Raw genomic sequence first — 13,666 nt, 5'->3', positions numbered from 1 at the left:
GTCCAGGTTATCCTCCCAGGGGTTGAAACACGAGAACGTTCCAAGTTATCCTCCCAAGGGGTTGAAAACACGGAGACGTTCCCAGGTTATCCTCCAGGGGTTGAAACACGAGACGTTCCAAGGTTATCCTCACAGGGGTTGAAAACATGAGACGTTCCGGTTATCCTCCCAGGGGTTTGGAAACACGAGACGTTCCAGGTTATCCTCGTCCGGGGAAAGGGGTTGAAACATTAGCTGAAGGAGATTTTAAAAATCTCTACAGCAAGCCTGATGGAGTGGAGGGTACGTTGTGTGTTTTATTTATTTATTTCGCCACTGTGCATTACTGTAAGTGCGTGGTGTACTGACTGCAGAAATAGCCAGTAGAGACCAAATAACCAGGCGTGAGACTTCCTCCCCCTCTCCTCTTCTCCTCTTCCCCTCTCCTCCCTCCCCCCCTCCTCTCTCCTCTCCTCCTCTCTTCCCCTCCCCCTTCTCCTCTCCTTCCTCCTCTCTCTCCACCTTCTCCTCCCTCCTCTCCTCTCCCGTCCTCTCCTCCCTCTGCCCCCTCGCCTCCTCTCCCCTCCTTCTGCCTACCCCTCTCCCTCTAATCTTCCTCTCTTCTCTCCTCTCCGCCTCTCTCCTCTTCCTCCTCTCCCTCCTCTCCCCTCTCTCCTCTTCCTCTCTCTCCTCCTCTCTCCTCTTCTCCTCTCCTCCTCTCCTCCTCTCCTCTCCCCCTCCCTCCTTCCTGTCTCCTCTCCATCTCTTCTCCCCCTCTCCACACTCGTCCCTCTAATCCTCTTCGCCCTCTTCCTCTTCTCCTCTCCCCCTCTCCTCTTCTCCTCTTCCCCCTCTCCTCCTCTGTCTGCAGTATAACACTTAAGATCTGGTCGTGTTTTCATCCCCATCCTCCATTTTCTTCTAAAGACTAATGTGCCTCATCGTCTTCGTCAAACGTCCATCATTTGTTTTGCAATATCGGGAAACTAGCACCTAAACCATTGTTTCTTAGGTACTACGCAACTCACTCACAGCAGGGACTTTATTAATTCATTATACTAACACATACACGGAGTGTACAATATCATTAGGAACACCTTCGCCTAGTATTGAGTTGCAACCCACTTTTGCCCTCAGAACAGCCTTAATTCGTTGGGCATGGACTCCTACAAATGTATCGAAAGCGTTCCACACGGGTCTAACTACACGACACAGAACACACACACACATCAGCTACCACAGCCTGCCTACACACACACACAGACAACGACACTCGTTTAAGCCATGTACATATACCTTCGGGCTTCAACTAACCGGTGCCCCCGCGACATTGCTCTGTAACAGTAGCCCCTGTACATAGATTCGCTACTGTTATTTTAGTGTTGCTCTTTAATTATTTGTTATTTTTCTATTTTCTTATTTATTTATTTTTATTCATTAATTTTTTTATTGAGTTTATTTTAGTAAATTCTAAAACTGCATTGTTGGTTAATAAGAGCTTGTCAGTCAGCATTTCACTGTAAGGTTCAGTGCATTTGACAAATAARATTTGATTTGATACAGCTTTTTTATTTGATACAGCATGTTCGTCCAACCTGTTTTACAAGACAGTTGGTAATCAGCTGGTAATCACCATGCTGCTACAATTTGAACCAGCCAATCTGACTCTTCATTTATCCACTAGTGCAGTGGTGTTGGTCCTATGTTTCATGAGTTGAAATAAAAGATCCCAGAAATGTTCCATATGCACAAAAAGCTTATTTCTCTCATATTTTGTGCCCAAATGTGTTACCATCCATTTTAGTAAGCATTTCTTCTTTGTCAAGATAATCCATATCAAGAAGCTGATCAAACAGCATGATCATTACACAGGTGCACCTTGTGCTGGGGACAATAAAAGGCCACTCTAAAATGTGCAGTTTTGTCACATAACACAATGCCACAGATGTCTTTTTTTTTTTAGGGAGAGTACAATTGGCATGCTGACTGCAGGAATGTCCACCAGAGCTGTTGCCAGGGCCTTTTATGTTAATTTCTATACCATAAGCCAACGTTGTTTTAGAGAATAAGCCAACATCGCTTTAGAGAATTGAACAGTACGTCCAACCGCCCTCAAAACCGCAGACGTGTAACCAAGCCAGCCCAGAACCTCAACATCCGGCTTCTTCACCTGCTTGATCATTTGAGACCAGCCACCTGGACATTTGATGAAACTGATGTGTATTTCTGTCTGTAATAAAGCCAAATTATGATTGGCTGGATCTGGCTCCCCAGTGGGTGGGCCTTGCTCCCAAGTGGGTGGACCTATGGCTGCACCCCTGCCAAGTCATGTGAAATCCATAGATTAGGGCCTAATGAATTCATTTCAATTGACTGATTTACTTATATGAACTATAGATCAGTAAAATCATTGATATTGTTGCATGTTTTCATTTTCTTCAGTGTAGTAGGACAATAAAATAACCATAATGAGGCTATATACAAGGAGTACCAGTACTGAGTCAATGTGCAGGAGTACGGGTTAGTTAAGGTAATTGAAGTAATATGCTACATCGCTCATAAGCACTGTAAGTACACTGTTCATAGCACGCCATCGGACGCGACCATGGTAATGTAGACGTGCTGTGTTGTTGTGTGTGTGTTGTGTGTGTGTGGTGGTGTGTGTGTGTGTGTGTGTGTGTGTGTGTTGTGTGTGTGTGTGTGTGTGTGTGGTGTGTGTGTGTGTTGGTGTGTGTGTGTGTGTGTTGTGTGTGGTGCGTGCTGTGCGTGCGAAAGTAGTGAGTGGTGTTGGTGTCAATATGCATGTGAGTGTGTGTGGTGTCAATATGTATGTGAGTGTGTGAGCGTACACTACCGTTCAAAAGTTTGGATCACTTAGAAATGTCCTTGTTTTTGAAATAAAAGCTCATTTAATAAAATAACTTAAAAATTGATCAGAAATACAGTGTAGACATTGTAATGTTGTAAATGACTATTGTAGCTGGAAACGGCAGATTTTTTTATAGAATATCTACATAGGCGTACAGAGGCCCATTATCAGCAACCATCACTCCTGTGTTCCAATGGCATGTTGTGTTAGCTAATTGTCACGTTCCTGACCTGTTTTCTATTGTTTTTGTATGTGTTTAGTTGGTCAGGGCGGAGTTGGGATGGCAGGCTTGTTGTTTGTCTATGTGGGAGTGTGTTGGTTAATTAGCCTTATATGGTTCTCAATCAGGGACAGGTGTTATTCATTTCCTCTGATTGAGAATCATATATAGGTTGGCTGTCTCACTGTTTGTTTGTGGGTGATTGTCTTCCGTGTCTTGTCGCAACACACGGGACTGTTTTCGGTTTGTTCGTTTATGTAGTCTGTTCTTGTTCATGCGTTCTTCGGGTAATTGAAGTTCGTTTGTTCAGGTCTGTTGACTTCGTTTTGTTATTTTGTAAGTTATTCAAGTGTTCTTCGTGTTTTGTCTTAATTTAATAAATTCATTATGGCATCATACCTCGCTGCGTATTGGTCCTCCGATCCTTCTCTCCTCTCCTCGTCTGAGGAGGAGGAAGATCTAGAAACCGTTACAGAATCACCCACCAACAAAGGATCAAGCAACGAGGGAGAAAGAAGAGCAACAACAAACGCAGGATTACAGGAATTGGGAGGAAATTCTGGACGAGAAGTACTACGCGAGAGAATATAAATCGCCCCCAAAGCTGAGCTGGAGGCAGCGAAAGCAGAGAGGCGCGATTTGAGAGCACAGCACGGAAACAGAAGGTGGAGGGCATCTGGGTTATAATTCATGGGAGGAGATCGACAGATGGCGATCGCCCAAGGAGAGTGCCGGAGCTCGCCTGGGATTCAATGGAGCAATTGTTCGGATACCCAGAATGGAGGCAGCACGACGACCGCGGTGTAGAAGCCTTTAGACAAGCACAAAATGTATATGTGGGGGGGGCTCTTAAAGGAATGTGGCAAGTCAGGTATGAGACCCTGCCGCCACCTGCCTCACTTTACCGTGGAGAGCGAGAATACGGGCAGATACCGTGTTACGCAGTAGAGCCACGGTTCTCCTGTACGTGTGCATAGCCCGGTGCGGTACATACCAGCTCCTCGTATCTGCCGGGCTAGATTGAGCATGGGACGAAATGCCATGAAGCCGGCTCTACATATATGGCCTCCGGTACGTCTCCTTGGGCCGGCTTACATGGGCACCAGCTTGCGCACTGGATCGGTGTCCCCGGTTCGCCTACATAGCCCGCGTGCGGTCATTCCGACACTCCCCGCACTCGCGTAATTCGGGCGACGGGGAGCAGTACAACCAGGTAAGTTGGCAGGCTCCGTGCTCAAGGGAGCCAGTACGCCTGCCCCGGTCCGGTATTTCCGGCGCCACCTCCCCGCCCCAGCCCAGTACCACCAGTGCCTACACACGCACCAGGCTTCCAGTGCTTTTCAAGAGCCCAGTTCCTCCTCCACCACCTTCCTGTGGTGTGTTCTGGCCGTGCTCCAGTTCCGGTACACGCACTAGGCCCGATGCGTCTCCAGAGCCCTGTGTTCTTCTCCCCGCACTGCCTGAGGTGCGTGCCTCCGTTCCATCGACACCAGGCCTACTGCGCTCAGAGTCCAGTGTGCCCTGTTGTTGTCCCGCACAGCTAGGTGCGTGTCCTCTAGCCCGTACCTCCAGTTCCGGCGCCACGCACCAGCCTATAGTGCGTCTCAGTCGGCCAGAGTCTGCCGTCTGCCAAGCGGCGCCTGAACTGCCGTCTGCCAAGCGGCGCCTGAACTGCCCGTCTGCCAGCGGCGCCTGAACTGCCCGTCTGCCAAGCGGCGCCTGAAACTGCCCGTCTGCCAAGCGGCGCCTGAACTGCCCGTCTGCCCAACGCGCCTGAACTGCCGTCTGCCCAACGCTGTCTGAACTGTCCGCTGCCAAGCGCCGCATGAACTGCCCGTCTGTATTGAGCCTTCAAACCGCCCGTCTGCCATGAGCCTGCAAGCCGCCCGTCTGCCATGAGCCTACAGAGCCGTCCGCCAGACAGGAGCCGCTAGAGCCGTCCGCCAGACAGGAGCCGCTAGAGCCTTCCGCCAGACGGATCAGCCAGAGCCTTCCGCCAGACCAGATCAGCCAGAGCCTTCCGCCAGACCGGATCAGCCAGAGCCTTCCGCCAACCGGATCAGCCAGAGACTTCCGCCAGACCGGATCAGCCAAGAGCCTTCCGCCAGACCGGATCAGCCAGAGCCTTCCGCCAGACCGCAGGATCAGCCAGAGCCTTCCGCCAGAACCGGATCAGCCAGAGCCGTCAGCGAGCCCATGACCAGCCAGAGCCGTCAGCGAGCCATGACCAGCCAAAGCCGTCAGCGAGCCATGACCAGCCAGAGCGTCAGCGAGCCATGACCAGCCAGAAGCCGTCAGCGAGCCATGACCAGCCAGAGCCGTCATCCAGCCATGACCAGCCAGAGCCGTCATCCAGCCATGACCAGCCAGAGCCGTCATCCAGCCATGACCAGCAGAAGCCGTCATCAGCCATGACCAGCCAGAAGCCGTCATCCAGCCAGGATCCGCCAGAGCCGTCATCCAGCCAGGATCCGCCAGACCGTCATCCAGCCAGGATCCGCCAGAGCCAGCCAACCAGGATCCGCCAGCAGCAGCCGATCGCAGCCAGGCCAGGATCCGCCGTCCCTCAGTCCGGAGCTGCCGTCCCTCAGTCCGGAGCTGCCCCTTATCCTGGTGCCCCTTTCCCGGTGCCTGCCCCTTATCCCGGTGCTGCCCCTTCCGCGTGCTGCCCCTTAGTCCGGGCTGCCCCTTAGTCCGGCTGCCCCTTAGTCCGGTGCTGCCCCTAGTCCGTGCTGCCCCTTAGCCGGTGCTGCCCCTTAATCAGTGGGGTTAATTTGGAGGTGTGCCATTTGGAGGAGGCTACGAAAGCGGGTAGTGACTATGGTGGGGTGGGAACCACGCCCAGAGCCTGAGCCGCCACCGTGGATTGATGCCCACCCAGACCCTCCCCTAGACTTTTTGGTGGTGCGTCCGGAGTTCGCACCTTGAGGGGGGTTATGTCACGTTCCTGACCTGTTTCTATTGTTTTGTATGTGTTTATGTTGGTACAGGGCGTGAGTTGGGATGGGCAGTCTGTGTTGTTTGTTCTATGTGGGAGTGTGTTGGTTAATTACCTTATATGGTTCTCAATCAGGGACAGGTGTTATTCATTTCCTCTGATTGAGAATCCATATATAGGTTGGCTGTTCTCACTGTTTGTTTGTGGTGTGATTGTCTTCCGTTGTCATGTGCAACCACACGGGCGTTTTCTGGTTTGTCGTTTTTATGTAGTCTGTTCTTTGTTCATGCGTTCTTCGGGTATATGTAAGTTCGTATTGTTACAGGTCTGTGCATCTTCGTTTTTTATTTTGTAAGTTATTCAATGTTTCTGTGTTTGTCTTTAATTTAATAAATTCATTATGGCATCATACCTCGCTGCGTATTGGTCCTCCGATCCTTCTCTCCTCTCCTCGCGCTCTGAGGAGAGGAAATCTAGAAACCGTTACACTAACTCCAAGTTTATAATTTTAAAGAGGCTAATTGATCATTAGAAAACCCTTGTTTGCAATTATGTTAGCACAGCTGAAAACTGTTGTGGCTAATTAAAGAAGCAATAAACAACTGGGCCTTCTTCAGACAAGTTGAGTATCTTGGAGATTCAACATTTGTGGGTTCAATTTTAGGCTCAAGATGGCCATAAACAAAGACATTTCTCTGAAACTCGTCAGTCCTATTCTTGTTCTGAGAAATGGCTATTCCATGTGAGCAATTGCCAAGAAACTGAAGATCTCGTACAACGCTGTATACTACTCCCTTCACAGAACAGCGCCACACTGTCTCTAACCAGAATAGAAAGAGGAGTGGGAGGCCCCAGTGCACACTGAGCAAGAGGACAAGTACATTAAGAGTGTCTAGTTTGAGAAACAGACGCCTCACAAGTCCTCAAATGGTAGCTTCATTTAAATAGTACCCGCAAAACACCAGTCTCAACGTCAACAGTGAAGAGGCGACTCCGGGATGCTGAGCTGTAGTCAATGAACAGCATTCTCACGTAGGGTGTGTCCACGGTGAGAAAGGGCAGTGTGGAGTGCAATAGAGATTGCGCCATCTGTGGATCTGTTGGGGCGGTATGCTGATTATAGTGTGGGTCCAGGACGTCTGGGATGATTGTGTTGATGTGAGCCATGACCAGCCTTTCAAGCACTTCATGGCTACAGATGTGAATGCTACGGGAACAATAGTCCATTTAGACAGGTTACCTTGGCATTCTTGGGCACAGGAACAATGGTGGTCTGCTTTAAACATAGGTATTACAGACAGGTTACCTTGGCATTCTGGGCACATGGACTATGGTGGTCTGCTTTAAACATAGATAGGGAGAGGTTGAAAATGTCATGAAGACACTTGCCAGCTGGTCAGCGCATGTATTAAATTGCTGCATTAAGGCCTGCAGTGTGAACAAGGCTTAAGTGGCACCCCATTATCACCATGGGATCTGGTGACAGCCAATCACGTTTACTTTCCCCAGCAATCTCCACTGAAAACCACAGGCTACAGAAATGTCTCTCTCTCTCTCCTCTCCATGTAGAGTACTGTGCAATATTCCATATGTAAGATTTTCACATCTCCCCCAGGAGAAGGTAATGGTTTGATCCTTTGCTTTTCTACCTGGTTTAAATGAGGTTGCTGTTCAGTGGGTGTGGATTGGATCGTTTACCATCCACCACTGGGAGAATATTGCTATGGAGAGCTACCTAGAATATCAATGTAAGCCTACTGTAATAGCTGACACCAAGTACGTGAAAAGAACTATCAACCATTTTATGTCATCAATCCTCTTGTCACTCAACAGTACTGTAACTACTCTGCACTGTAGGGTTAAAACTGACTCCAACCTTGCTTTGCGGCCATCTCTCCATGAATCCTATATTACCTCTAATCGTTTGTAAGAGGTCCAGGAGGACGAATACAGATACTATAGCAGACAGTATTGTGGATAATACAGCCTTGTGGATAGGTGGCGGTGATGACGCACAGAGCCCAGCTCTCACAGTGTGCTCTCATTATGTGCCGTGACTCCAGGTCTTCAATATTACCCTACAAAATACACTCTATGGGCCCATCTGCTACACAGTAGCACAGGCTATTTAAAGAATGAACAGAGAGAAGAGAGAGAGAGAGAGAGAGAGAGAGAGAGAGGAGAGAGAGAGAGAGAGAGAGAGAGAGAGAGAGAGAGAGAGAGAGAGAGAGAATTGTGCAGAAAGAGGAGAAGGAGAGGGAGGGGAAAGGTTTGGAGAAGAGAGAATGGAAAAATGACAAGTAACAGAGGGAGTGGAGAAAGTGTGAAAGACATGCACAGACATTGAAAATATGGTGAGAAACTGAAACAGAAGAAAATTTTTACTAGAGGTAAAACTGCTAAACAATATTTTCATATTTAATATTTATTGAACAAGAAGAGGTGCTCTCGTACCTACCAAGATGAATGAAAAAGAGGAAGAATTAACCTTGCATGAATGTGAACTTCATAGGATTTGAGGTCTAACCAGTTGAAAGGGACACAGGCCATTAAGCAGACCATTAACCAACATTTGCATTGATACTTATAGTACAGATGTTTGTCTCTCATTTAGGTCATCGCTTGTGGAAATCATTATGCAAAAAGTATTGAATGCTTCAACACACTTTGGAAAACATTCCATGTTCCAATTCCATGGCTTTATACTGTAAATACCAAGTAGACACTATCTACTTAGAATACCAAAGGACGTAGATAACGCAACAGTGTCCACCATGCATTTCCCAGCTGTGAAGTATAAAACCACATAAAGGGGCAGGTTGAGAGACTTACTGTACGGATCGATCAGAACGCCCACTGAGATATGTAAACTCCATTACTTACTGTACTGATACTACAGCCACCTGGATTATCCAGAGAGTATAGCCATTGGCTGGCCCATATAGATATAATTACTAGAATGGGAAAAGCCCCTCAAACCATGGCAAGTTGAACAATGACTTGAATGAGGATGGTGATTAAAATTATTTTCATGGGCTTGCCTTGACATACATAAAAGACTCATAGATCCTCCACTGCAGTAGCAATAGCACTAACCAACATGTTTATAATGGATTCTCAAGCTTTCAACCACATTTGAACAACATTGCATCCCCACTTAGAATACAATGCTAGTCTGGACTCCATGTGAGGACGCAGTGAAGCATAACCGGAGAGTGATCCGATATATAAAATATTGTAGCGACCTTAACGTAACACCCAGAACATCAGCAATGGGATGCAGATCTCTTTGCGTAACAGATAAGGTGTTGGCTTGTCAATCGCTGGACCCTCAAATGTGCTGCAATATCAATAGCAGGTGTACGTACATACGGCCGTGCCAAGTCTTACCTTTTGCCTGATCTCTTCCTCCATGGAGACAGGTGATCCCAGCTCGGCCACCTTCTTGATGCCCTCGCTGGCGTAGCCACCATACTCCCACAGCACATAGTTCTTAGAGTGGGACGCTCCGATGATGGCCGACCAGTGGTTAGCACGCCCTGGTGAGGTTAAGAAACAAAACAACACCAGAATTATCATAATCTCTTACAATCCAGGAGGCAGGCTGGCCAAACATTTGTGCCAGTGAAAGGTTTGCACCTTTCACTGGCACGAATGTGTTCTTAACTGARTTAACTAGTTAAAWTAAGGTTAAATAAATATAAATACATATCGCAGACAACCCTGAGGCTACAGCTGAGGACCGGAATAAATATGAGAAAATCCCGCTATGATCTCCACAGAGTAATCAAACGAGCAAAAGGACAATATAGGAATATGGTGGAATCATATTACATAGGCTCCGATGCCCGCCGCATGTGGCAGGGGCTACAGTCCATTACGGATTACAAKGGAAGACCCAACCGTGATCTGCCAAACAATGCCTCTCTACCAGAAAACTCCATGCATTTTATGCAGGCTTTGTCAATAACAATATTGTGCCACCATTGCTCTCAGAGGCCGACGTGAGTAAGGTCTTTAATCAGCTCAACACCCGCAAGGCCGCGGAGCCTGCCGGTATTCCATGGCATGTTCTAAGAGCGAAGAACAGCTGGCAGGCATATTTACGGTCATTTTCAARGTCTCCTTGTCCCAGTCTGTAATCCACACACGTTTTAAGATGACCACCATCATTCCTGTTCACAAGAACTCTAAGGCTTCAAGCCACAATGACTACCACCCTGTAGCACTCACATCTGTAATCATGAGGTGCTTTGAGAGACTGGTTATGGCACACATCAACTCCATCATCCCAGACACCCTAGACCCACTTCAATTTGCATACTGCCCCAACAGACCCATAGACAACGCAATCTCAATTGCAATCCACACTGCCCTCACCCACCTAGATAAGAGGAATACCTATGTGTGAATGCTGTTCATTGACCATAGCTCAGCTTTCAACACCATTGTCCCCTCCAAGTTCGTCACCAAGCTTAGGACCCTGGAACTTAACACCTCCCCATGCAAGTGGAACCTGGACTTCCTGACGGGCTGACCCGAGCTGGCGAAGGTAGGCAAACATCACATCTGGGGGGGGTTAAGAGCTTCAAGTTCCTTGGTGTCCAAATAACTAGGAACTTAAAATGGTCCACACACACCTCAGGAGTTTGAAAATGTTTGGCATGTGCCCTCAAATCCTCCAACACTTATACAGCTGTCGCATTGAGAACATCTTGACTGACTGCATCACTGCTTGGTATGGAAATAGCACCACCCTCGAGCACATGGCGCTACAGAGGGTGGTGCGGACAGCCCAGTACATCATTGGGGCCGAGCTCCCTGCCATACAGGACCTCTATATCAGGCGGTGTGAAAGGAAGGCCTGAAAAATTGTTAAAGACTCCTACCAGTCAAGCCATAAACTGTTATTTCTGCTTCCGCACGGCAAGCGGTGGCGGTGCATCAAGTCTGACACCAACAGGTTCCTGAACAGCATCTATCCCCAAGCCTGCTAAATAGCTAACTAAATGGCTACACGGACTCTCTGAGTTGACCCTTATTTTTGCACAGTCTCTGTGCACCCTCACAGCACCCTCCCTACACACTCACACACCCTGACACTCCAACACACAAACGCTCACTTTATCATTTGCTCACACACACATAATATGCACATACATTTATACTGACTCTACACACACGCACGCACACCCACTCACGTACAATCACCATATACATTGCTGCTACTCTGTTTATCATATATCCTGATATCCAGTCACATTGTAAATATGGTACTGGAACTGACTGAACCTGTATATAGTATGCTTACTTACTTTCTTGTGTCCTTCTTATTTCTTATTTCTATTTGTTATATGTTTTTGTTCTACCTTATGTTATTTTTAGTATTACATTGTTATTGATTACTAGATTGTTGAGTTTAAGGCTTGCAAGAAAGGCCTGTCACTGTACTTGTTCACGTGTCATTAAAAACTTGAAATAACATACTGAGTTTCCAACTATGAAGTCAAACTTCGGCCTGCTGATGCAATCTATTGTCCTCTCTTCACTTCCCAAGGTCAAAGACCTCCGAGTGGATAATTATCTTCTTTATTGCTACAAAATAAACTCATATCCCACTTCCTCTCCTCCTCATCCCTCCCTCCTCTCCTCGTCAAGAGCAACTCACACATATTATCGGAAAGTCTTTGTTCAGAAAAGGGAGGCTCTCTATCTGACAACTCAAATCCTTCTGTCTCATTTCCTTTTGCAATTTATAACACTCCTCTGGCGTGATGGGGTGTACACAGACACACACACACAAGCACACGCACACACACATGCACACACACACACACAAATAGGGGAAGTGGTCACCACAAACTCACTAAGGTTATTCCCTCTATATCCATCAGAACTGTATCCAATCTCGATCATATACTCTGATGTTCCACAGCCTATTTTCATATTCTCTAAAAAACTCCTTTATTTCTATTTCTCTTTCTCTCAGTCTAATAAGAGCCGTGCTGAATTTCTGGTCTAGTCTGTGTTCTGTCCTAACAGCAACGTGATTGCTATATTGCTCATATTTCAGCTTTGTGTGAGTCTGGTAGAAATGCTTTTGAGAACCCATATCCACAGTAGACATGAAATGACACCCTGGAATCCCTGGATGTAACATCAAATCCATCGAAACAACAGGGCAATTCTCTGGTACACTTAGCCACCTGAGTACCAGTCATGGCTATCTTGGCTGGGCTCTCTCTACCTGTCTCTCTCCTGAGTGTCTGAATGGGTTCAGGTAACCAGGAAACCTGCTGTCTATCTCCGCTCTCCACAGATAATGGTTGAAAAGTTTCTCAGTGGTGTATTACTTATTATAAACTGGGTGGTTCGAGCCCTGAATGCTGATTGTCTGACAGCCATGCTATATTAGACCGTATTCCATGAGTATGAAAAACCATTTATTTTTACTGCTCTAATTACGTTGGTAATCAGTTTATAATAGCAATAAGGCACCTCAGGGGGTTGTGATATGTGGCCAATATACCACGGCTAAGAGCAGTGTCCAGGCACTCCACGTTGTGTCGTGCTTAAGAACAGCCCTTAGCCGTGGTATATTAGCCGTATATACCATACCTCCTCGGGCCTTATTGTTTAACTATAGACAAACAGAGAGGGAAATAAAAGCTGTGCATGTGACGATGGAGGGAGCGAGGATAATAAAAAACATGCTAGCCTGTTTTAGAGTAACCTTCAACATCAGAATATATGGCATCGGCCCTTCACGTGTGCCTCTCTTCTGCTTGAAGGACAAATGGACGCCTTGTAAAAATATCAGCCTGACGTGACATTGTGCTGTATCTTCTTCTCTCTCTCCCTCTCTCTCTCTCACTCCTGCTGCTAGCAATGAAGAAGCAGACACTCACAGACCATCATGACCGTGGATAGCGTGTGAAAAACATTGCTAAAACCTCTTTTAGCAATGGTTCTATCTGTGTTTGATTGACAGTAGTTATAGAAAAAACACAGGCACATTAACAAATGGTCTCTACCAGATACAAATGATGCTTGGAGAGGAAGTTGTAGATGGTGATCTGCTGTATGTATGACAACCAGGGATGGTTACCTTGGCTATGACTTTGTGGTGGTGAGGAGAACTCAATTATGAAACCACAAAACCAATTATGGGTTTCCTAAGACACAGAGTGGAAACGCATGCATAAACAGCACACACACACACACACACACACAATGTAACATAGACAGACATCCACACAAACAGAAAGACATACAAACAGAAAGATACATACACACACATTCTCAAACACATACACTCCTGTCTCTCCTAAGCCAATAAATTAGGGTGTTGCTCGATCTGCAGGTTTATCTTACTGTGGGACTCCATGCTAATCATTATATTGATCTGGGCTGTGAGAGAGAGGAGTGTCTTAGAAGGAAGGAAGAGCCCAGTATCCCCATCTCCATTCACACCCTGCCTGCCTGCCGAGGAGTCAGGCTCAAGGTTATACAGTTCAGCACCACAGATCGAAGCCCAGGGCCAAGCTGGGGGAGGAATGAGACAGGGGCACAGCACCCTGGGGAGAGAGTATCCTGGGGTGACCATGGAGGTTGTAGTATCCTCGGTAGACTGTGATGCTAGGTAATTGAACAGTATTGC

The 13,666-nt window shown here is 47.1% G+C and overlaps 1 protein-coding gene across 1 annotated transcript in view; it reads right to left on the bottom strand.

The window, feature by feature from the left end:
• LOC112074105 (spondin-1-like) overlaps positions 1 to 13,666 on the bottom strand; it is a gene marked incomplete at its 5' end in the record, with an annotated part of 60,716 nt that overhangs the window by 38,213 nt on the left and 8,837 nt on the right. Inside the window, one exon of the mRNA XM_024141328.2 lies at positions 9,397 to 9,545. Within this exon, the coding sequence (XP_023997096.1) occupies positions 9,397 to 9,545 (149 nt within the window). The remainder of the gene's footprint in view (positions 1 to 9,396; positions 9,546 to 13,666) is intronic.

Source organism: Salvelinus sp. IW2-2015, unplaced genomic scaffold, assembly GCF_002910315.2.
Source record: "Salvelinus sp. IW2-2015 unplaced genomic scaffold, ASM291031v2 Un_scaffold2497, whole genome shotgun sequence".
NCBI classification, from domain to species: domain Eukaryota; kingdom Metazoa; phylum Chordata; class Actinopteri; order Salmoniformes; family Salmonidae; genus Salvelinus; species Salvelinus sp. IW2-2015.
Note: the sequence above shows the minus strand (reverse complement) of the source record. Positions and strands in the feature narration are given on the sequence as shown.